A 24,037-nucleotide genomic window follows, 5' to 3' on the forward strand; every position below is an offset into this window, starting at 1 on the left:
TCTTGGTCTTCATGCCTTTCTATGGCCCTTTCTAATATTCTAAATTAAGAGCAGTATTTTAAATGCCTTAAAGGTGATTTGCAATTTTTTTAAATAAAAATGATCCAATTGTCCTATAAACAGCAGAATTGCCATCTTCTATAAATAGAACTGGCAAGCATTTCATCAGTCTTAAAATATCACCTCCCTTCATTTCCCACCACCTTCCTACCAATGCCTCCCTTTCCTTTTCAAAATCTCTTAAAGCAACACTCCAGAATCAACAGGAGGATTCACAGGACCCTTGTCAATGCCAAAGGGACTGGAAGGAGCTGGCCTGTGGAAATGCACATGGCTTACTGTTCATCACGTCCTGTCATGAATGCTGCAGGATTTCTGAGTTTTCTTTTCTCCTCCATGGCTCATAGATTAAGAGTACTAGAACTTTAGATAATGGATAAAATAGCAAAATTTGAGCCTAGGTGAAGTCTTAAGCTTCAGGACTCACCTAGATTATTCAACTTTCCTGAGCACATGACAAGCAAGATCTGTCTTACAAAGCTGGAAGCAGGGCTCTCCAGCATAACTTCAGTTTCAAAAAAGAGGAGAGGAAATAAAATAATAGAATATTCTGGTGCTTGAATAAAATCCTTATTTTATCATACATGCATAATCCCTGCTTAAAGTCAAACTTTAAGTAATTTTCAAAAACAGGTACCTCCACCCTCTCACCATCTGCATGGGTAATTGATGGAACTCTGAAATACAAATAACCACTTCCATGGGTGTTTAATTATGTTGTTGACATGCTTAGAATGTGCTCAAAGATGAAGAGTCGCAGGGTCCCTGTGTGTGGTACAGCCATCTTTCTTGTGGTGAAACTATTTAAACCCCCCCATACTCCTCCGGTATGTATATACCCACACAACAGAGACTGACAGTTGCCTACAACTACCCATTTCTCTTTCCTCCCACAATAAGAGAAACTTGATTCTTAGCCGAGCATAACCTTGCACAGAATGAAGACTGTATTTCCTAGGCTCCCTTGTCAGATGTGGCCATGTGACAATGTGCTAATCAATATTACGTAACAGAAATTTATAGCATTTCTGCAAAGGATCCTTAAAAATGAGGATCACTTTCTGCTGCCAAGAATGTAGATGTGATGGCTGGAGCTCCAGCAGATATTCTGGATGACAAGGTTGACCAACCCTGAGGACAGAAGCCAAAGGGTGAAATTGGCAGAGCAGGAAGATCTGCGCTTGGGTTCCCGACAGTACTCCAGAGATCCACAGTACCACCCTTGTCTACCTACCCCAGATTCTTTTACATGAAAAAGAGAGATAAGCATCCATCTTGTTGAGTCTCTTGTATCCAGAGCTTAGCTGTTTTTAATTTACATCAACTGAACAAAATATTAAGTGATAAGCCTGTTACATAGTCCAAGGAGCCTGCCTTCTCTGGACAAGAAATTTAACTTCCCTCCTCTGCAGAAATTCCTTCACTCATGTAACGATTATAGAGCCAAACAGAATCCATAAGAAAATACCAGCCCAGCATCCTTTCCACAAGAGTGAAGGCTTGAGATCAGCTCTGCCTTTTCACAGTATCAGAACCCCAGCATCCTGTCACCCCAACCCCAACTGCTCCAGTCCAAGTGCAGGCTATCGCTTGAAACCTCACTACAACAGCACACTAGGTTTATGTTCATCAGAGACTGGGCGGAGGTCACCAACTTCATCATCGGTGCCCCAAACCAGGGAGGTCCCTGTAGAATACTCATTTTATTGATGCACACAACTACTAAGCTTTTCTGTTTAGTTGTTATAATCAATAATAATAAATGTTAAGAACTATCATAGTATACTGAAAAATGCCCTCTGATTTTATTAGGATCCAAAATATAAAACAATATAAGTAACAGTGGTAACAACAGATACCACTCGCTGTTCAATACTTATCACTGCCGCTGTACCGTGTGGCCGCCACTCTGCTTGACACAAAGTATCTTGAATTCAAAATACTATTATCCCTATTTTACAGAGGAGGAAACTGAGGCTCTGAGAGGATAAACAAATCGGCTAAGACTATGCAGCCAGTTCATGGCAGTGGTTACTGCTAAATCCAGAATTGTCTATGGGCTGAAAAATATGTTAGCTGCACAATCCTCTCTCTCAAAATGTTAGAGAAAATAATCTAAAGAAAATTTCTATTTTTCTCACTTCAAAACTACAATAAAAATATTATAATCCTTGCTCCATTTTACATTAATATGAACACTTACAAAAACAAAGCAAAAGAAAAAGCAAACAAAAAAATCTGATAGAATTTGTCTACAAAAGGTAAATAATGCTAGAATGAAGTAGATTACAAAAGTGGTTTTTTTTCTTCCTTAATTTCACCTTCTGTTAACAGTTTCAATTTCAGGGTGACCTATATGTTTCATAACAAGGGTCATTATGCACCTTTTAATCCATAAACCTCAAAACTGAAAAGAGACCCCTACAGTGACATGTTCTTATATAATTACATCTCTTTATGCCATTCCTTTTGTAACAGTTCTGATTTATTCCCCACTTCTTGTTTAGCTCCACTTTAATAAAAGGAAAGAACACTGAAAGAAATCACGTCCTTGAAGCATTCATTGAATATGTCAAGCCATTTACCCAGAATTCAAATAAATGAGTTAAAAACAAAACAGGAGGAAGAAATCAATCTTTCTATTAAAACTAAAAGATGTGCTTGTGTGTATACATGGGTGTGTATGTGTTTGGGGGTATTTCTCTTTAATTTAAAGATGTATATAGAACATGGCAATTATATTAGAAGTTTATCATTAGAATAATTAATATTTTCAGGGACTGGTGAAAGCTCAAGAATTAAATATGCCCATAAGAAAGTCAAACAGAAGGTTAGAGCTCCCTCTTTCTTTTTCTTGAAGAAATTCGCCAAAACATCTCTGCGGAGACCAAAGTTATCAAGCAGACGGCAGCATAGCACTCATGCTCGGAGCACAGTGTTTTCACGGTCTCTGTATGCATGCTACAAACATTAGAGTACATTTATTATTAGCCTATTGTTTGTAAGAGACTTATGCAATAGAAAAAAAGCACTTTTAAAAGCAGAGATACTCACAAAGCCATTTCAAACTGTTCCAGCCATTTTTTCTTCAAATCTTTTGTTTTGCAATAAAATTCCAACCCATTTTGTCCTTGGATGTGGATGAGGTAGAAGCCGTAAGACCACTGTTAAAATTAACATTCCTCGGGTTAATAGGTATCATTCATTAATAACATCAGGTTTCCAAATTCACTAACACACCACCAGAATCATCCACAAACCTCTCATAGCCTTATCATCATACAAACTGTGAACAATCAAGATTATTGTAGCCAATTTCATATCTGTAACGACTGCTATGCCAAATGCATTTTGCTGCCTTGATCATTAAGGCATTTGAGGTGATCATATCAGCCGTGGCACTGTCCAATTATTTCTCACAGAGGCTTGCTTCTAATTAATCTCTAGAAACAAAAACACCTGGATCAATAAACTGCCTCTCACATTAAGCTAGCAGCCCACTTTCTTTGAATAGTCAAAGTTACGAGCAAATCAGTTATTCATTTCCAAGAATTCACCTTTTTATTTTCTTTATCAGTTGTAGGATTGTTGGCTATTTTGTACTGCTGAAGATCTATTATTTCCTTCATTTCATAGTTATCACCTTTCCTTTTACATACAATCACTGCCAGATCAAATAAGAAGATATGCCTGAGAGAGAGAAAGAGAAAGAGAGATTGATTTAAATGGTTTGGAAGCATGTGGGTTAATTCTTCCCAGGTAAAATTTGATTTTTCTGTGAGTTAAAGACAAAGGCAGTGTCTGAAAGGAATGAACTGTGTGTGTGTCCTGGCACTGCCCTTTACTAAATGAATGACCTTGCTGTACCTCAGTTTCCTTGCTTAAAAAATAGGCAAAATTATAATGAGAATGATATGCACGCTGTGGGAGTTGCTGTCAGGAACAATTAAGCCAAAAAGAGTTGTGCAAGAGGCAGTATTCTTTTTTTTTTCTTTTTTTTTTAGTTTAAAAGCTAAACATTTATGGAATAATTTTAATGACAACAATAGCAGTTAACATCTACTCATGTTACTAGGAGTCAGTCAGAATCCCTTCCATGAAGATGACTCCCTTAATTTAAGTCCCCAGGACCATCTCCTGAGATAGGTATTATCATACCTTCGTTTTGCTGGGGAGATGGCTTGAGGCTCAGAGAAATGAGAGGACTTTATCAAGGTCACATGGCCAGTGGGTGCCAGGCAGGATCCACACTTGGGTCTGCTCGGGGAACTCACGCGTCTACCGTGTGAAGTATTTCCTCGTGACTTAATGGACCGCCTGAACCACAAACTGAGTGCTATGTGACCCAAACAGAAGCTGGAGAAATTACGGTTACATCTACATGTTGAGATTTCCCTTCTATCTCAGTAAAAACAATGTAACTGGGGGAGAAGACAAACCTGCTAATCCTGACATTCAACACCCATACTTGCACCTTTTCGAAAACTCTCAGTTGGTGATTAACATGCACACATTTTTTTTTAAATGATGACGGTGACAATACACTCGCATAGCTCTATTACTTGCATCACTTTCCAAGCCTATTTTCCTGGAGAGGCTAAAAGGACATGTATCTTCTGGCAGCTACCTTTAGAGCCTGGGTATTAAGATGGAAGTAAGAGCTGATGCTGCCCCCTGCTGGCTGACTTTCCAGTCTCCAAAGGATCCAGAAAATGGCCATTTCAACCAAATAAATCAGTTTGACAATCACATGTGTATAATTAGGGACACCAGGCCAAGCTCACTGATCTTTACAGACTCCACCTACAAGCCTCCCTCAAAAAAGTCTCACTAAATGGTCCTCACTTGGACTTCCTTCTCAGAACATTCTGTATTATTTTTAGTTACTTTAAAATGTATACCAAAATAAATAAATAAACAAACAATTGTGCTTTTATGGTAGTTGTCTATTACTGCTCTGTCACTACGCTCATTTTCATGGACTTTTTCACTTTAGCTGATGTTTTATATTTGTCATTTCCTTCCTAAGAACTCAAACTTAGGCAAATCAACAGATACCAGAACAACATTATCATACCTACATGGGGAATTTAAAAAACATAGATTGGTCCGTGCCCTTGTTTTTCTGCCTTTGTTTCCCTCCTTTGTCCTGGAGGAACTCAATTTTTAAGATTTTCTCAATCTCCTGCTACTAATTACTTATTTTGAAAGTGAGCACTGATCCTTCTCACCTTTCTTGTTTTGTATGCTTGTCTAGAGTGGTTATCCGAATTTCACCATCTCCCTGAGGTCGTCCAAAAAGCAAAACTGGTTGGTTCTAAAATGTAAAATTTACATGTCTCAGTTTTTCACAATCACTTAAAAACAGAAATAAGCATTAGTGAGGCTTCCTGGGGACCATAACCTTATTACATAACAAGTTTTATCATTTTACATTTTTACCGCATAGACTCTAAAAACCTCAGATCAACATGATACGCTTTGAAACAAAGCTTGTCCTTGGTCATCCCAGAAGGCATGCTGAGGACATTAACCGATTCCACTTACAAGCCTAATAGAGAAGTTAGCTACAGAAGGAGAGAATTGGAAAAATTCAAATCACAAAGAATTTACAGCAATAAATATTTACTGAGCATCCGCTTTGTGCCAGCCACTGTAACAGGCACAGGGCAGACTGACCCAGACTCTGCCCTCCTGAAACATACTGCCCAGTGCGGGAACAAACATTCATGGAAGTAAATGATGACAAATGTGTGACAGTCACGAAGGAAGAGAATAGGAAGCACGCATGGCTGGGGGACATAATTTGGTTTCAGAAGTCAAGAATGGCTTCCCTGAGCAAAGATCCCAGGAATGAAAAGTTCTGACTTAATGATTAAAAATAACGAGCCATTTCCCCAGAGACATACGATAAAAAGTTTTAAGTATTTATGAGCACCTAACTAAGGTGATAAAGGAAAAAAGAATTGACTGAAAATGATCACTAACACCTAGATGCATGCATTCTAAGAAAAAAGATAGGAAATTAATTAACTGTACTGCAAAAAAGTATAAAAATAAATGTTTCCTACTAAAATTCCAATGATGTTTTTGGCAGAAACAGAAAACTCCATCCTTCAATTCATGTGGAATCACAAGGGACCCTTAATAGGTAAAACAATCTTAAAAAAGAACAAGGTTGGGGTCTCATACTCCCCGATCTCAAAACTTTTTACAAAGCTATTAAACAGTATGCAACTGGCATAAACACAGACTTCTAAACCAATGGAGTAGAACAGAACATCCAGAAATAAGCCCTCACATAGATGGCCAAATGATTTTTGACAAGAGTGCCAAGACCACTCAATGGCTGACAGGAGAGCCTTTCCAACAAATGGTGCTGGGGAACCGGGCATGCACAGACAAAAGAATGAAGCTGGACCCTTCCTTTATACGGTATCCAAAAATTAACTCCAAGTGGATCAAAGAGCTAAAAATATAAAGCTTTTAGAAGAAAACATAGGGGGAAAGGTTTATAACATAGGATTTAGCAATGATTTCTTAGATATGACACGAAGAGCACAGGCAACAAAAGATCGGTAGGATGGACTTTAGCAAAAATGAAAATTTTGTGCAGAGGACACCCAAGCGAAAAGGCAACCCACAGAACGTGAGAAAATATGTGCGAACAAAAGCGTGGTAAGTATCAATATCTAATCCTTCATAAGGGCAGAGGGTAGAACGGCGGTTGCCAGGGTCCAGGAGGACGGAGGAGTTGGTGTTCCTAGGGAGAGAGCTTCAGTTTTACAAGAGGAAAAGAGTTCTGACAATGGATGATGGTGGTGGCCGCACAACAGGATGACTGCATCTGATGTCACAAAACTGCCTACCTACACATGGTAAAGTTTATGTTTTATATGTATTTTACCACAATTAAAAAAAAAACAGCCATCCAGGCCATGTGCTATGGAATTACAAAGAGAAAGAGAGATGAGGGATTAGGGAAAGAATTAATTTCAGTTGGACCTTGAAGAAAAATGATAAGGAATAATGTAAAAAGATATTATTCCAGGCTTTGACATTATAATCAAGGGCAGAACTACAAAAATGCATGGCAAGTCAGAGACCTCACAGCGCAGCAGGGGAGCTGTGAGATAAAGCATGCGGACACTTATTAGCTGGATACGTTTAGGGAAATAGCTTAAGGCCAAATCACTGAAGGCCTTAATATCTTGCTAAGGAATACTGACTGAGTCTTGAAGGTAACAGAAAATCTCGACAAGACTGGGAAGGAGAGTAGAACTGAGAAATCCGCATTTTGGAAATGGAACTATGTGAAGGGGTGATGAGAGGCTACCGTAACTGGAAAGGTGGCCAATGAAGTCCTGAAACGGGGAACAGGCTGTACATGTGGAACGACACCCAGACTCACGATGTTTCGGAGAACATTGCATTGCAATGCAACACTAGCATTGCTCTGCCAAGAAAAGTCTCTTAAGTCCGTTCACTCAGCTCTGTCTCCCCACCCACAGCTTCACCCAGGCCTCCGTCATCTCGCTCTGGGAACCACCTCAATAACCTGCTGCCCGGCTGCCGGCTGAAAGGGCTTCCTCGACATGCAGCTCAGGCTGTGAAGCCCTCCGGTCACACACGCCTCCTTGGCCCCCAGGCTGGGGGCTGCAGGCCTCCTGCGCCTCCCCCACCGCACAGCCCACCCTCCTTCCTTTTGCTCTCAACTTCCAGCCTCTCTTGCCTTTCAGCTTCTCGTACAGCCCTGGCTCTTTCTTGCCCATCTCTGGGCCATTCACCTGCTAAGGCTTCGGCCTGGAATCCTCTCTCCACAGACCCCTGTGCCACTGGCTTCTTCAGGCTCAAGTGACAAATGACTCAGACGGACTTTTTCTGGCTGTCTTATCTAAACCGGGACTCCCCTCACCATCCTCTGTTGCAGCAGCCTGGTCACAGCGCTGATCCCAACAGAGTATTTTTAAACTCCTACTGTCTCCTCAACTCGGAGACCATGCTGTTCAGAGTTGCAGCCCCAGTCCCAAGCACACGAGGGTCACCCAGTAAATACACATAAAATGAATTAAGTAACAGGACTCCGCCATCAGTATGTAGGGGGGTGAGGAAAAGACAAGGAAAAAATGGACTCCAGTGTTCAGAACTGGGACTGCTGGGTGAAGAGGGATCACCGTGTGACTGAGGTGAGAAAGGCAGCCATGGCAGAAAGTCTCTGGACAACGATGTGTCCCAGGTGCCACCAGACATCCATGCGGAGGCTGCCAAAGAGAACTCAGGAAAAAAAAAACAAAACAAAATCCGGAACAACAGGAACTTGAAGGTAAACTATCTTTCCTTCAAAAACAACTCCTAGAACGTCCCCCAGCTTGCGGGCTGGGGAGGCTGGATGGAATGATAATTACATACCAGATTTTCTATAGATAGCTGAAACTGTTTAATTTCACGAAGGGTCTCATTATCTCTTTTCACTTCATTCACATATTGTGCCAAGTCCTAAAGAACAAAGAGAGGGGCAGAGAAAAGAAGCAGGATAAGATTAGACAAGAGATGAGAACGGTTTGAAAGAAAGCACATCATTAATTTCATTAGTGGTCAAAGTTACCACCGTAACTTCTCAGTGACAATCAAATGAACGCCCAGTCAATCAAAGCTGCATCTCAAAAGCAGTTTAGCGCTGTCTGGCATACAGCTGGGAGGACTAAAGCCTTGTCATTTACCACCCACCCACCCTCCACCGAAAAGAGCAAGGATAAAAAACAAAAACAAACAAAATATGCTGCCATGGAGAACAACAAACAGGAAACCAGGTCGGGAGAATGTAAATTCCACACGAGTTAACAGCTGACCTTGAGGGAATCACATTTGCACTTGGGTTAGAATCAGGACAATCATCAAAGATGAGCCGGGAGAAAAATGTAACTCGGAGTGAGACAGCGAATCCAGCAGGACTGTTGTCTGCATCCAGCTAGTGTCTTAGCTCCTGAGAGCATTCTGTCCAGGAGGCCAGTTCAATTTCAAAGAGTTAATAGTGGGGAAGTAAAGGGGGCAGAGAAGCCAGAGAACAGGAAAATGACCCGCAGCGCACAGACAGCGCCGGCCCAGCTTCTCCGTGTGCCTTCACCTATTTTAAAATGTCTTTTCTCATATTTGAGGGAACATGAGCTAATCTTCCGATACTGTAACCAGCTATTTTTATTATACATGCTCCAGATTTTTCCTGCTTTCTGGGTTCTTTTTCTTTTTTCTCTACCCTCTTACATTCATCTGTAACAGCAGGAACAGAACCCTGGCAAAAAGCAGTTCCTAACTTTGTTCTAAATGAAAGCCTGACTTTTCCTAGGATATATCTATACACGACCTCTTTAAAAAATGGAAAACTTGGTATGATTATTTTTTATAATAATAAATGTGTGATGTTTCCTGACAGGATATTAATGTCAGCTGAACGGCAGGCTTAACACTAAAATTGGCACAGAGACACAGGCAAGTAATTATGCATTGCTCTGAGCAGAGTCACATTGGTATTTTGTTTTGAGAACAAGTATTTGCTTATGTTTTAATTTTAAGTTAGGGGCAAATATTATTTCTTCCAAAGTCAGAGTCCAGCAGAGCATGGAAATCAGGGTTTTACAGATTCCCCAATATGCTGAAAAAGCATTCATTCATCTACTTGTAGTTCTTGATTTTCAGATTTATTACCTGAAACAGAAACTCAAACCAATCCACGTGTGCTGATACACAGCATCCACAGAGGTCCACCTGGCAGACAGCCTGACTTGAGGACAAGTCACGCCAGTGTTCCGAAGTCATCAGCTTGCACAAGCCAACAGTTTTCTCTTAGTAACCAGAAAAGGAATGTGAAGTAAAACCTTTCTATTAAATCCTTCCTGGTGGTTATGAAAGTTGTCATACTTTCATAAATAACAAAAGTTATTTTAATAAACTTCTTTGTTTTGTTTTTGTCTAACAATTAAATGCATGCAAAGATACTGATTTCAGTTAAAAATATCCACCTCTCCCCACCAAAAGCAAAACTCTACCAATACTTACAGATATTATATTATATACTAACATATCATACGTATGTATTAGCCGTTTATAGTCCATTGTTTTTAGGCAAAAGTAAGAAATACAAACAAGTGAATGATTCGTTTGTCTTACCTTCATTGAGTCAAGGGCCAGTTTCAGATTGGCCTTCTCCATAGGATCCATGGTGTGTTTGACCAGCTCCTATTTGGAAGATACAGTTTAGTACTACTTTCATCCAATTAAAACCAAAATATAAGAAAACATTTAAATAATAAACCATTTTTATCATTACTCGCACCATAATATGGTAAATCTGATGCAAGCAGGCTCTGTTTTCAAAAATTTCATCAAATTCAATACCAATGTCTTGGTAAGACTTCAACAAGACATCAAACGAACATGAGACAATGGTTGGAAAACATTTTCCTTTCAAAGCTGAACCTGAATTCTGTCCCCCATTATCACACTGACCCTCTTCCCAGGTGTTATGAAAGGCCCCTCCTGGCCAACTGAAATGATACTTTTCACTCGTATTCAAACTTGGCCACCTGATGGCTTTGGGGGGGGTAATTAGATTTATTTACTTATTTATTTTGAATGGAAGTACCGGGGATTGAACTCAGGACCTCATGCGTGCTAGGCAAGCGCTCTACACTGAGCTGTACCCCGTCCCCCCACCACAGCTTTTGATCGTGATGATGGAGCCTCTCCTTTGGCCTCAGAGACATAAGGCGCTCTGTTTGTAGCTGTTGTTATTTGTCAGTCCATCTTAAATGTCTGCCTATTCACTTGTCTTCCACACTTTCTTCTTTATCTGCACCTTAGAAATTACTGCTCCCTAGATTTTCACCTCAGTCTTCTGTTATCCTTACTTTAAATACTCTAAGAATTCCATCACAACCATTGCCATAATGTCCTCTATCTCCTCACGAGACAGTGGCTCTCCAATGAATGTGCTCAATTCAGGACTCACGCCTGAGTCCCAGTCTCTAATGTCCAACTAAACAGTTCGACCTGGGTGTCTGACAAGCCCCTGAAATCCACATGTCCAAGCCTAACACACCCTCACTCACAACCCTACTCTTGTTCCTGCTCATGGTTCACTGAATGACGGCACCTCCAACAGTGTATGATATCACTTAAGCCAAAACCTAAAAGGTGCCCCAGACTCTTTCCTCCCCTTCAGTGGTGACTTCTGTTACCTTTGGTCCTTCCCCTGGAAACCAGCCCGACTACCAGGACCTCGGTTCGAGTCCCTGCCCTTTTTCAAATGGGTCAGGACACCAGGATTCTGACTGATCTTCTGACTTGCAGTCTATCCTCTCTACCATCTACTCACTCTTTTGATATCAGTGAAGTCCCTACATGTAAGTCAGATCCTGTTAAACTTCTACGAAGCCCGCAGAAGCTTCAGGTTGTCATCCACACCTCGAAGACACCTCAGGATCTGAATTCTGCACACCAATTCCAACTTCACTCCACTTCCACCTAAACAACCTACATTCTAGTACTGCTAAGTTAATTGCAGTTCTCAAAATGCATTCTAATATCTGATTCCACTAGGCCTGCTGCTATCTCGCCTTAGAAAGCCCTTTCTCTCCGAGCCACTTATCAACCTGTTATTCTTCCTTCAAAGCCCAACTCAACAATCTGTCCTCTGCAAAGCCTTCCCTGACAGAGGCCTCTATGCGAGCTGTAATTAACTAGGTCCGTGTTGTCACCACCTCGGTACCTTCCACATCCCTATCCCATGGCACTGCACTCGACAGACTGCATTTCGCTCTCCCCGTCTAAACATCACCATGTGAGGGGGGCTGCTTTATACTGCTGACTGCCTAACACTGTATGTGGACCATGGAAGCCATTCCTTTGCTGCATTCAGTACCAGTGGTGCTTCTAGTTGTAAACAGAACCTACAGATACCAAATCTGCTACGTCTAATAAACCTGTAAAGCGATATTCTTTTATTTCTATTTTTACTTCTCCTTTCTTAAATAATAATAGTAAATTATTCTCAAGGTTTCAACCCCCTCCCACTATAAAATATTTTAATTTGATAGATCTGGGATTTCAAATCATAAGGCGTTTCCAAACTGATTTACCCACTAAAATACAGTAGTAAGTAGAAAATGTGCACATTCATACCACATTTATTCAACACATTTTTAAATAGTAGACAAATTAATTCTACTCGACACTATTTTGAAATGGAAAAACATTTCTAGAATTTCTATCTTAAGTGCGGTGTCCCAGATAAAACTTTTCCTATTTCAAAAAACCATCAAGGAACTAAATATATTTTTGAAATTAAAAATATAAAACCACCCAAGAAAAATTAGTAAAAAAAAATTGCCAAATTTCAAAACGATATAGTCATATTTTATACTTTTATAAGTCTGTCTAAAATCTTTAACATGACCAAAATGGGTGTTTCTTGAAAACTGCACTTTTTAAATTCTTCAGCTGGTATTTGACTATACCAAAGTTACAAAATAAATTATTATCTTCTTGTGGACATGTTTTTAGTGTCACAATGTCTCAGAAACTGATTGCATAAGTCTTCCTTACTATTTTTTCATAAAATGCAATTTGATTAAGTTGCTTTGAGTTTAGGTCTCATAAATGTTTTAACGCATTTTTAAGGAATAATCAGGGTTTGAATCCTTCTGATTTCTCAGTAGAACAAAAATAGAAATGACTAATAATTTTGCAGCTGCAGTTCAAGAAATTTAATATATGAGATGTACAAAGCACAGCAAACTTAAAATGACATTCCACCTACAGGTAGTAGATCTTTTCAAAATGACATTTCACAAGTATCAGTGGAGCTGACAGACTAATACAGTAAGATATTTCTTTGGAGCAGAACTAATGAGTCTCCTGGTACAGCTATCAAATTAAATTTATAAGACTCTCCACCCTCATTAGAAGACTAACCGTGGAAACCATAAGCTTTGGAGTTACAACAAGAATCACTTCAAAATAAATGCAGTCTTACTATAATCTGGCATAGCAGAAAGCAACACAGAACGTGACACAACTCTCTTTCATTTATAGGTTCTAACACAATTAACCCGCAAAATTCAAGCATATAGCGACACTGAGAGTCCAATAAATGATCACTGCTAATGACAGAAGATTTGGTTGAAGGGACATTTGTATTTGTTTTGCTTTGTTTTTAAATTTTAAACATTTTTTGGGGGCCAGTTCTGTTTGGAGGACAAAATGTATGACTTTGTGAAAGACACAGGATTATCTTTACCAAAAGGAAGGAAAGATGCCCAGCTGCTCTGTTATTTCCCACGTAGCTATCCTGATCATTGAAAATTGTTAAGGGGACAGGGCTCCAAACATAAAGTTTCGAAGCACAGTTGATGCTTCATTAATATTTTGCTGAATGTAGTAAATGAACAAATAAACGGTTTTAAGTTACATACCTGGAGAAGAAGGTGATACTTTAAAACACGTTGCATAGGAACCACCAGCAAATCTCGAAGAGTAAATTTCCCATTATTTGCTCTTTTGGAACATTCCTAATGAAATATTTTTTTTAAATTTAATATTGTTAGTTTTATCAAAGGGAGTCACAAACATTCAAAGAAAAAGATGCAAAAGTCATAAGCAAAACTGCTATTAGACAAAAAATAGTTTGTTTTCCTTCTTCCCAATCCTTCTTTCTAAAAAACAGGAAGTATCAGCAAGTAAAATAAAAAAGAAATAAAACTTGTAATATTTCAGCACTAAATGGGAATAAATACACAGAACGGTTTTACGCATGAAGATTATTTTTTCTAGTGGTCCTCCAGCGTCTGCCCCTACATGCCACGTTACCTTTTACCAGCCTCCCCAAGCAGGCCTGCGGACCAGGCACCAAGAACAAGGCCCGGCTCATCACGCCCACCGTGCTCCTTCCCCACCATCATGGCTGGGTTCATTCAGTTCTTTCCAACTGCCGTGTGCTTTGTCTAGTTTCCAGCAAAACTCATCATCCTCTTGATAGACTGTACTTCTGTTAGTAATAATCCCAACCCAAACTGTTAGTAAGCCAACGTGTGCTGTCTCTCTGTGCCCTGTGAGTCTTTTAATTATTGTTGTAAGCAGTATCTTCCCCAATATGTCTTTTATATCTCTAAGAATCCACTATTTGCTGAATAAACATTTGTTAAAATGAATGAAATGGAACGACTGATTCCAAAAATTTACTAAACGATAAACCCACAACTGGATTCCAAGTTCTAAAAGCCTCAGATTTTATTTTTTTAATCTCACACTCTTTGTAAGAGTTTACTGAAAAATAGTATTGACTGGTTCACTCTTTTCACATCAACTATGACTTCGAAGCAAGCACTTTGAAGTGTCAACACCTGAATTTAAATCAAGTTTGGTAACTCTTGTCTGTGTGACCTTGAACAAGTTGCTTTTCTGATTTTACTGTTTCTCACATAACTGCTGTGTAGTTCAAAGGAACAATAAAAGTTCCCTAAAAACATTTTTATTAGTGAGCAGCCTAACAAGTCCAAAATCCTCAGACAATTACATATCCAAGACCAAGGAACTCTCCAGTTCACGGAAGGAGTTGTATTCAAGAAAATACTCTCTGATTTCCCTTTTGCTCACACTTAGCTTTTTCGGCACATAAGAGGATATATTATCAGGAGCTATAAAAACAAACACCATTAGCTCCAAGACCATACTGAGTTAATGAGTGCTTGACTACAGCTCCTAAACACGAAGAACTGGGGCCACATCCTGACGTGTTAGCTCACGTCTTGTCAGTTGCTGCGGTTCACTGGAAGGATAACTATTTCAACGGATTTCTTGCTTCCACAGATTACACAGAGTTCTGGATCGTGGGTCTCAAATAGGAGGTCAAACTGTTAATATTATTGTAATGAACGGGTTTCATCTTCCCAGCTGCATTTTAAGTCCCTTGGAATTGAGGTTGTATCTCACACTTCTTATGTTATGCCACCTTAACAAGTGTTACGAACAAAAATATTACACATTTAAAATTCATTTTGTTATGTTATGGAAATGAGTTTAAAACTTTGGGGGGATCAGTTCAAGTTCTAAGCTACAGGCTCAGGAAGTAAAGAAACTAGCACTGCTGGCATTAGCTACAGCAGGGGGCCTGAGACAGGTCCAAAACGCCTGCCAGCATTGAAAGTAAACAAAGGGTAGAAATTATTCTTCCCAAACATCCAGCCGTGTGCTTAGCCTCAACTCCAATACTAACTGAGAAGAAAGTAAAACGGAATAGGGGTGAGCCAGCTTGTAGGGCGAGATACAAGACTATTACGCTTAACTCCATGTTATTTTGGTCCCAAAGTGGAGGAAAAAAGACAAAAACCAACAAGAGCAAAAGTAACCACCGAAAAGAAGATTTGAAGACGGAGGCAGAGAGAAACCAAGTATAAGGCAGCTTTCCCTCCATATGCTGGGACTGGCAGAAGACAGTTCCAGCCAAGACTACGTGCTGAGGACTAACAGTGAGCATCTGAGTAAGTACCTCCAAGTCAGGGAGATGGTGAGAAACGGGGCGTTTCAACTGAGGAAAGGAGAACCATCAGCACCTCACCCTGAGCCTTTCAAACTCAGCCCGAGGCCCTCTCTTTCCCTAAGGCTGACAGTGACGACAGCAACTGTGTCCCTAGAGTTCCAGAGGGTGCTCACTGGGCAGGATGGCAACAGTGACTCTGAAAGAAGGAGAGGAACGTTCAAATGATGCCAAGAATCTCATGGAGGTTTGATGGACAACTAGCTGACTCCTCTCTTGAGACAGAATTATGTATCTTGATTTAAAAAAAACAAAAACAAAAACTGCTTTAATGGTAGCTCTATCAGGAGCTAGTTGTGCAAGTTGTAAAGTTCTGTCTCACCATCATATTTTAAGTCAAGGTGGCTAACAGTTCTACGCTTATGAGGCCCTACTCTCCAAAAAGGAGTGGGGGACCCTTAGGCTAACAAGATTGTAAGGATGTCATTTAGGGACTCAAGCCATCTCTAGACATAAGGTCCACATCGTCCAGGGACTGTAAGAAGTAAGGAAGAAAGATCTATGACACTGAGTTAGTGCAGTTACTTGGCAGCCTGTCGACGTGCAAACCTTCTAACCAATAGTTCCCTTTGGTGGGAACTAGGAGTTACGAAGCCAGACCAGATATGCTACAACAGTGAAGGAGTTCTGATTTGTAAATCATCTGCTACTTTTTCTCCTGTCCATCACCTGACTTCATTGCTAAACCGAACAAAGAGCAGCAGAGAGGATGAGAGAGAGCCGGCTAGGCCACACTGTCACCTAACAGTTGACTATGTATCTCTACCTGAAACTTAAGAAAATCCAAACATATGGACAAGATATTTGAGATGATAGTTCACATAACACACAAATATCATTTTTCAGAAGTTTTCTTGAAAGTGCAAACATTTTTTGTGGGGGCAAAAAAAGGATGCACAAAAAAAAAAAAAAAACAACAAACTTAACACAGATTCCAGACTTATTTTCCATTGTCACCACGTGCTGTTTACACTAGTCTGCTCTGCACTTCTCAAACTTTCCCGACTCTTCTGGTCAAGACATACCAATTCTTAAAGCCCCATGTGTTTTCTCATCTGTCAAGATTCACCCCATTCTTCAGTGACCGATCTTAAACGCTAACCCTTCAGAGAAATCTTCCACTGTCTAACTCTACTTACTGAAGTGACCACTCAGCCTTACTCATGAAGCCCTTTCAATTAATGCCTCTCACATTCTACTTAATCCTATTACATGTCTGTCTAGTCTTCCTTTTTATGGGCAATATCCATTCCCTTTTTATACACCTGCCCCTAAATGTCTTATATTTTAAATAAACATTTTAAACCTACATATACATTATCTCACATATATCTCACTCACCCTGTACCTTTTACTACTCTGGGTAAATTACTCATCATCTCTCTAAACCTTGGCTTTCTCACCCATAGACAGGAAAATTAACTGTATGTATCTCACAAAGTCATGAGGCTCTAATGAGATAATGCATGTAAAGGAGCCATAAAGCTTCTATCTTACTACTGCTATTACCACTGCCATATGATTACTTTATAGAGCTATGTATTAAAACATTTTATAAAACTGACATCAAATTATACATAGGACGCACGGGAAATTTGTTGCTGCTTTGATCACGAAAAGGAACATGTTTTTGGTTTCTTTTACTCTATGTCATATAGAAACAGGAAATAAACAGGCACCTCCAATTTCAGTTTGACATCTTCTTTTGTCTTCGAAATGTAGTCTAAACTAGAGATGGCTGACTCCACTCCACTGCAATACTGCCCATAAATAACCAACCTGAAAGGGAAGAAGAGAGAGGAAGAAATCTGTAGGACAAAAAGGCAAGAATAAAGTGGAAGAGGAAAGAGGTAGAATTTTCAATCTATTTAAACCCATGTTAGGAATAATCAGTAAATCTGGCTCGTCCTGCCCCTCTCCCTATCTCGGTCACCCCGGGCAATTTACTCATTTCTTTTTAACACACATCATACATACAGTCGTGGAATGAGGGTCACTCATACTTATGGTATTAAAGACGACTGTTTTTTTACTTCTAAATTTGAACAGGATTGATTCCACATACAACTTTACAGCAGGTAGATGTTACAAACTGGCGTGATGACTGTTAATACTGTTTGATACAACATATACACCAAAAACAAAATAAAACATCTGTTTAACTTCCTATTAGAGATCAACTTCTTCACTGTTTACGCTCACTCAGGAGCAGTTTTATCTTCTGCTGCGATTTCACTGTAGTCACTACTTAAACTCCACTCGTTAATAAACCTCCTAGTCCTTCCAACTTTTTAATTAAGAAAAATACATTATCTGGAAAGTGGGACTGAGAAGCCTGCGCTGGGCTGGACAGAAGGTAACTCGTATTGCACGGGGTCGGCGTCTGCTTCAGGAAGGGCATCTCTGGAGTAAGACCGGCTTTGATTTTCGCAGAGCCTGGCTGATTTAGTGTTTCTCTTAACTCGGCTGGGCTGGGGGGTTGGGGGGGGGGTGGGAGGGAACTACTACGTTAATGTTTATCTAATGTTGATGCAAAGCAATTCATTAGCCACTTTTTAGAACTAGACTACGGCACTTCATTTTAAGAGAGAGAACTGCCTTTTAAGCAAATTCCTTGGTTACTTCTAATTCATATGAGTTGTTCAGAAGATTTTTTTTTTTTTCAAACTCAGAAAGGGAAACTGATTTTGGCTGTGAATCTAATGCTCCAAAATAGAGAATTATAAAATATTAGAGTTGGAAAAAGCAGCAGGTACCAGCTAATCCAGCCCTAACATTTACAGGTGGAAAAAAGGAGGCTCAGAGTTAAAAACGCCTTCCTGGAGACTCCAGGACTCCAGGGTGACAGTTCTGTACAAAATCCTGCACCTTCTGACTTTCAGCGCAAAAGCCTGAAACCTTTTTTTTTTCTTGATACACATATAGACTTCAACTATCGCCTTGAGATTAATTGTGCCATGTTCTAATTACTACCCAGGTAGGATCTTAATAAACTGTAGTAAGAGCCAGTTTTGTGCAATTGTAATACTAACCCTCACTGTAATTACAAACAAATAGCCACAAAATCTGAAATCCAAAAGTTACCTCTCCTTGTAGTTAATGAAGACTTGATACAAGTTCTGGTCATTTTTATTTACAATGGAATCATGAATCTCTTGCATTAGGTTTCGGTGAACTTTCACAAGTTCCTGAGAAAAGAAAACAATGGCAAAGGAAATTAGGAATCAGAACCAAAAAAAACAAAAATCACCTGGGGCCCAGCATTCCTAGCACTGCTAGATATTCAAGGATATGCCGAATTCCCTCAATATATACACGTGCTACCATCAGTAAAAGGGGGGAAAGGGGGAGGGAGAGAGGAAGATAAGAGGAGAGGGAGGGGAGGAAGGAGGAGGGGGCGGAGAGAGGAAGACAGGCCACGTGCATGGGAAATAGCATTTTCAGATCCAACTTGAAATGTCAGTGTCCTGTGGAAAAAGAAATTATCTCACTAGTTATTAAAGGGTAATTTATTCCTTGTATAAAAATATGTACAGTTCATTTTCATTTTATAATCACTTTAAATTTTTAAATAAAACCATCCAAGTGCTTAATGCTGTATTGACAGGATAAAGTAATGATTCCTGTCCTTGGGACATAAAAACGCAGATTTGTACTCTGGTCAATTAGTGGTGTCCTGGAGCTAAGCTAACAATAATCAGACTAAATTACTCAAAACCAGACAACTAATGGCACAAATAAGCAGCAAATAAATTGTAGTAGGCAGTGCACCGGGGCAACTCAAAAGTCACAATTTCCCATTTTTCCTGATAAGCAAGTAATTTCCAGTGAGATGGTAAATACGCGTCACAGCCAAGAAATGAGGAGATTTGAGTCAAGGTGCCATTTCTCCCTCCATCCCTTCCCGTGTACCCTGGAGCACACACTGACATCTCTGCGTGCCTTTCCTCGGTAGGCAGGAGTGAAACATGAATGTGTTGGCTCTGTTGCTATTTTTTTTGAGGAACGTGGAAAAGCCCCAAGAATAAGGACTGTCAAGTGGGTCCTAAGCTACAGCGAGCCTACTTAGATGGCTCAAGAGCCTCCTCTTCTTAGAATGTGTGGTTTGTTTTATGCTAAATGTTCGTTTGATATTGTGACCTTCCTCTTCCTTCACAGAAATCAGTAAGAACGTCTTCCTTTGGCCAAAATCAGGAACAAGGACAGCATGCCACAGCTAACTGCCTGGTGCACAGCAACACTAAATCTAAAAGAATCAAAACTGATACAAGCCAGCCTGTACATGAACGCTTATATACTGTCTATAAAAGCTGTATGTTAAAACAAAGCCTGTTCTGGAGGTCTAAGAACGTTGAGTCTTGCCTAGCAAGACCTCACAGGGTTTAGCACTGGCTTGCTTCTCTGCTTCTGGGTAAGTATCCTTCTAGGGTTGTCAGATAATTGTACAGTATCCTGAAATCTGAAATGCTTACATAAATGTGAAGAAAAGCTCCTCACATCTTACCATTAAAATGGACTGTTAAATCCTAAGGAAACAGTGTATTTCAGAAATGGGAGTTTAGGCTGACACATCTGGAAACGGAAAACATCACAAAGCAGAGGTCAAGGAAGTGCAGGAATGGCGGGAAGTGGATGGAGCCGGATGGAGCCAGGACAGTGTCTGCAAGAAGGGGTCCGGGGGCTGGAGGAACATGAGAGCAGGGAGTGGGGCAGAAGGGGACGGCCACAAGGTGAAGAGACAGTAAAAGCAGGGATTAACTGAGACACCGTGTCATGATGAGCAGTGCAGGGTAACACATGAATCTTATCCATCTGTGTTCAGCATACACCCTGGTGGACTTTTGGCTGACAATATGACATATCAGTTACTTCCAGAATAGAATAAGACTATAAGAACTCAGGAGGCAAAAAAATAATAATAATAATAATCGGGTCAAAATTCTTAAAGAAAACAGGAGAATGTTAAAATGGGGAGTCAAGAAGAAAATGAGGATTTTATAGAATGTCAGCTCGCGCATTTTTACTTACAGGAATGTTGATGAACACTGAATCAAATTCTGCTGCTGTCAGAAATCTTTTTAACGGTGCCATGAAATACTACCAGAGAGAAGAGAGAAGAATCATTAAGCACAACTTATCCTAATGTATGTGACAGTTTTCACCAGCAAGCAATAAATATTTATGGAGAGTTAACTGTTTATCAATATTATGAATACTGAGAAAAAAGAACTACCGTGAAGGTATTATACTTGAACAGAAATATAAAGACATAAATAGTTAATACATTTTAAGTACAAATAAAAGATCTGGGCTACAACTGCTTCTGAAAGTAAGGGGGAAAAAAGAGAGGGAGAGAGAACACCATTAGCTGAACTGGAAAAAATGGTAATGTTTTGGAGATGTATTTGAGGGTTAAGACAAAACATCCCTCATATGCTTTGTGGAGATTCTAGATCCCTGAGCTCAATAATCTGCTTATGCAATTTATGGGTCATTCCCCTTCATCCCTTGAGAACTGCAGCTCCTGGCCGGCTGCATCTCTTCCCATTATTCCTCCCACCCTCATTTTCGGCCATCTCAGCACCTGTGCCGATGATCCCTCCAGTAGCCTGGCCTCTCAGTTCCTTGAACTCCAATAATCTGTGTCCCATCCTAGCTCAGCTGCTCCCATGGTCACATCCCAAGACCCTGCCAGCACCGACACCTGCAAAGGCTCCACAGCACCAGTGTTGACCTCTGCCCTCCCACCTTTCCAGCTCATTCCTTCAAGGACTTCTTCAACCCCACTGGGTCTGCCAGTCCACTGACCAGCCCACGTCCCCCATGTCCTCACCTCCTTTCTCACCCAGTTCACACCCTACGGGCATCATCAGAATCCCTTCCCTGCATATACCCTGATCCTCTCCTCTTCCACTGAGGAAAAATGAACACCCTGGGTTACACCCAGCTTGCTATATATTTTGCCTCTGTACCTAAAAAGTTAAACAGGAACTATACTGATGTTCTTATTTAAAATATAACCGCAAAGCCCAACTAAGTCCGCAGTCCTACATCATCGCAGCACATTTACTCTCTCGTTCTCCTGAACAAGTCTTCCACACCTTCACCTCTTTTTTTTAAACTCCCAAAAGGTTCTCCTGGTTCCCATTTTCTTAACCTGCAAATGTGGAGGGCAGCAGAGGTGGCCTCACACCTCCATCAACAGTCACTCCCTTGGTGATCCCATCAAGGGCCACGGCCTTAAACACCACCCCAGGGCAACAATGGCCCAATCTGTATGTTGAGTCACCCCTTCCTCTTGATGTCAGACTCTTCCCTCTCACTTCCTCCTCAACGCATCCCCAGGGAAGCTAACAGGTATTGCAAATTTACTGGGTCCTGATAGACTGGTGGTTCCCAAACCTGTCCTTCCCCATCTCAGTCCTCATCCTGACCATCCACACAGTTACTCATGCTAAAACCCTAGCATTCTTGATTGCTCTTTTCCACACCTCCTTTACCTAATTTATCATAAATTCCACTCAGCTCTACTTTCAAAATTTATTCGGCATCTGGACACTCCCTACCACCTCTACCAATACCACCATTTTCTGTCAACTTAATTACTGCAATATCCTTCTCACTTTTTTCCAGTTTCCTCCCCTGCCTGACAAGAGTCAGAAAGAGCTGTTAAAAACTTACATTCGATCAGACCACATCTACTCAAACTGCTCCAGCTCTGAGCCAGATGCTCTGTGTGCCCCTCTGTGACCCAGGGGCTCACCACCCCTCTGATCTCACTGCTCCCTTCACTCATTCTGCTTCGGCCACCTGGACTCCTGCTGTTCCTGGAAGCACACTGAACACCGTCCCATCTGAGGGCCTGTCCCCCGCGGACTGTCAGCTCTGGCCACCACGTGGCTTGCTCCCTCAATTCACTCAGCTGTCTGCTTAGATAGGATCTGATCAAAGAGGCCGTCCATTACCACTCTGCACAGGATAATACCAGCCTCCCCCATCACCTTCTATCCCCTTCCTCTGCCTTGTTTTTCTTCAGAGGACTTACCACCACCTGGCATATTATTTACTTAAATTATAAACCCTCCCACAAGAGAGAAGGTGTCATGAAAATCAGAGTTCTGTCATGTTTACTGCTATATCCTCAGTCTCTAGAATAGTACCATTTAGGTACTGAGAAATCAATAAACAGTTGTGGGATGAATAAATCTGCTTTGAGATCTTTAAACCCGAAGTTCTACAGACAATCACAACACACAGACACAGCAGAACGACCTTGAGCCCAATACATTAATTATACAAGGTGGTACCTGACCATCAAGAATGACACCCGATGACTTACTTTTTCTATTGACTCCAATGTTTCTGTATATTTTTCCTCCGTCTGCTTAATTTCTGCTAGGCAGCAACTTCGTATATCATTTTCTGGACATTTCTGCAATTAGAATTTTCAAATTTAAATTATTTAACCAAATTCATGTATTAACACTCTGGCTGAAGCTAGAAATCAAAATTATTGATTTTTCTAAGCATTCCATTCTAATAAAACACATAACTGAAAGATATATTTAACTGTGTTTGTAAAGTATGTTTGCTTTTTAAAGAAATTTGAACAATGAAAATGAAAAAGTTTTAGATAATCAAAAATAAACTTTTGAGTCTAGGGACACTCTTTAAATTGAAACGTCTATTTTATTATAAATGTTACTGAATGTGGAAACATCAGGAATGGTGTTTAATATCACTTTCTTAGTGCACAGCATCCTCTACAAGTGCTGTAGAAACAGCTGCAAAAACAATAAAAGGATATTTGGTAAGTAAAAACCTTAAAATAGTTTTTCAAGAGTTAACATCTTGGTGTTTGGCTCTTTTACTACGAGTTTCAGACTGAAGGCAGAGGGACACAGCATGAAGACCAAAGGTTCTGGGATCAGTCAGAATTGGGCTCCAGGCCCAGTTTTACTGTTATTAGCTTGTTATGTGTCTGTTTTCTCATCTATAAAATAGAATTACAGTCCCCAGCCCAAGGAGCTGTAAATGAGATGACCCATGTAGAGGCTTAACACCCTGAGGAGTCCACAGGAAGGGCCCCGGGCACGAATCTATCATCACCGTTAACCCTGCACCACACAAGCGCCATCAGCTGAGGGACGACCGACCCCGGGAAGGACGATACAGCATCTGCTGGTGCTCAAAGCAGTTTAAAGGAGGTCCAGATGATACTCTGTCACCTCACTCTTAAAACGCTGCCAGGGGCGTCCCGTCAGCTCGTGCGCCGGGTTAAAGCGTACATCATGGCATTTCAAACACAGGCCAGGACACCTGTTTCCATCCCACAGAAGCTACCTCCCTGTCTGGGCCCCTGACAACCTGCCAGGCTTTTATTAAATG

General features: G+C 40.5%; 1 protein-coding gene across 1 annotated transcript in view; it reads right to left on the bottom strand.

The window, feature by feature from the left end:
- VAV3 (vav guanine nucleotide exchange factor 3) overlaps window positions 1-24,037 on the bottom strand; it is a 334,983-nt gene that overhangs the window by 154,352 nt on the left and 156,594 nt on the right. Inside the window, exons 6-15 of the mRNA XM_010945807.3 lie at window positions 22,989-23,081; window positions 20,678-20,746; window positions 18,734-18,837; window positions 17,329-17,428; window positions 13,530-13,625; window positions 10,225-10,293; window positions 8,470-8,556; window positions 5,292-5,377; window positions 3,618-3,750; window positions 3,115-3,224 (exon numbers count right to left, since the gene is read on the bottom strand). Coding sequence (XP_010944109.2) covers window positions 3,115-3,224; window positions 3,618-3,750; window positions 5,292-5,377; window positions 8,470-8,556; window positions 10,225-10,293; window positions 13,530-13,625; window positions 17,329-17,428; window positions 18,734-18,837; window positions 20,678-20,746; window positions 22,989-23,081 — 947 coding nt within the window. The remainder of the gene's footprint in view (window positions 1-3,114; window positions 3,225-3,617; window positions 3,751-5,291; window positions 5,378-8,469; window positions 8,557-10,224; window positions 10,294-13,529; window positions 13,626-17,328; window positions 17,429-18,733; window positions 18,838-20,677; window positions 20,747-22,988; window positions 23,082-24,037) is intronic.

This window comes from Camelus bactrianus, chromosome 9, assembly GCF_048773025.1.
Source record: "Camelus bactrianus isolate YW-2024 breed Bactrian camel chromosome 9, ASM4877302v1, whole genome shotgun sequence".
Classification (NCBI taxonomy): Eukaryota; Metazoa; Chordata; class Mammalia; order Artiodactyla; family Camelidae; genus Camelus; species Camelus bactrianus.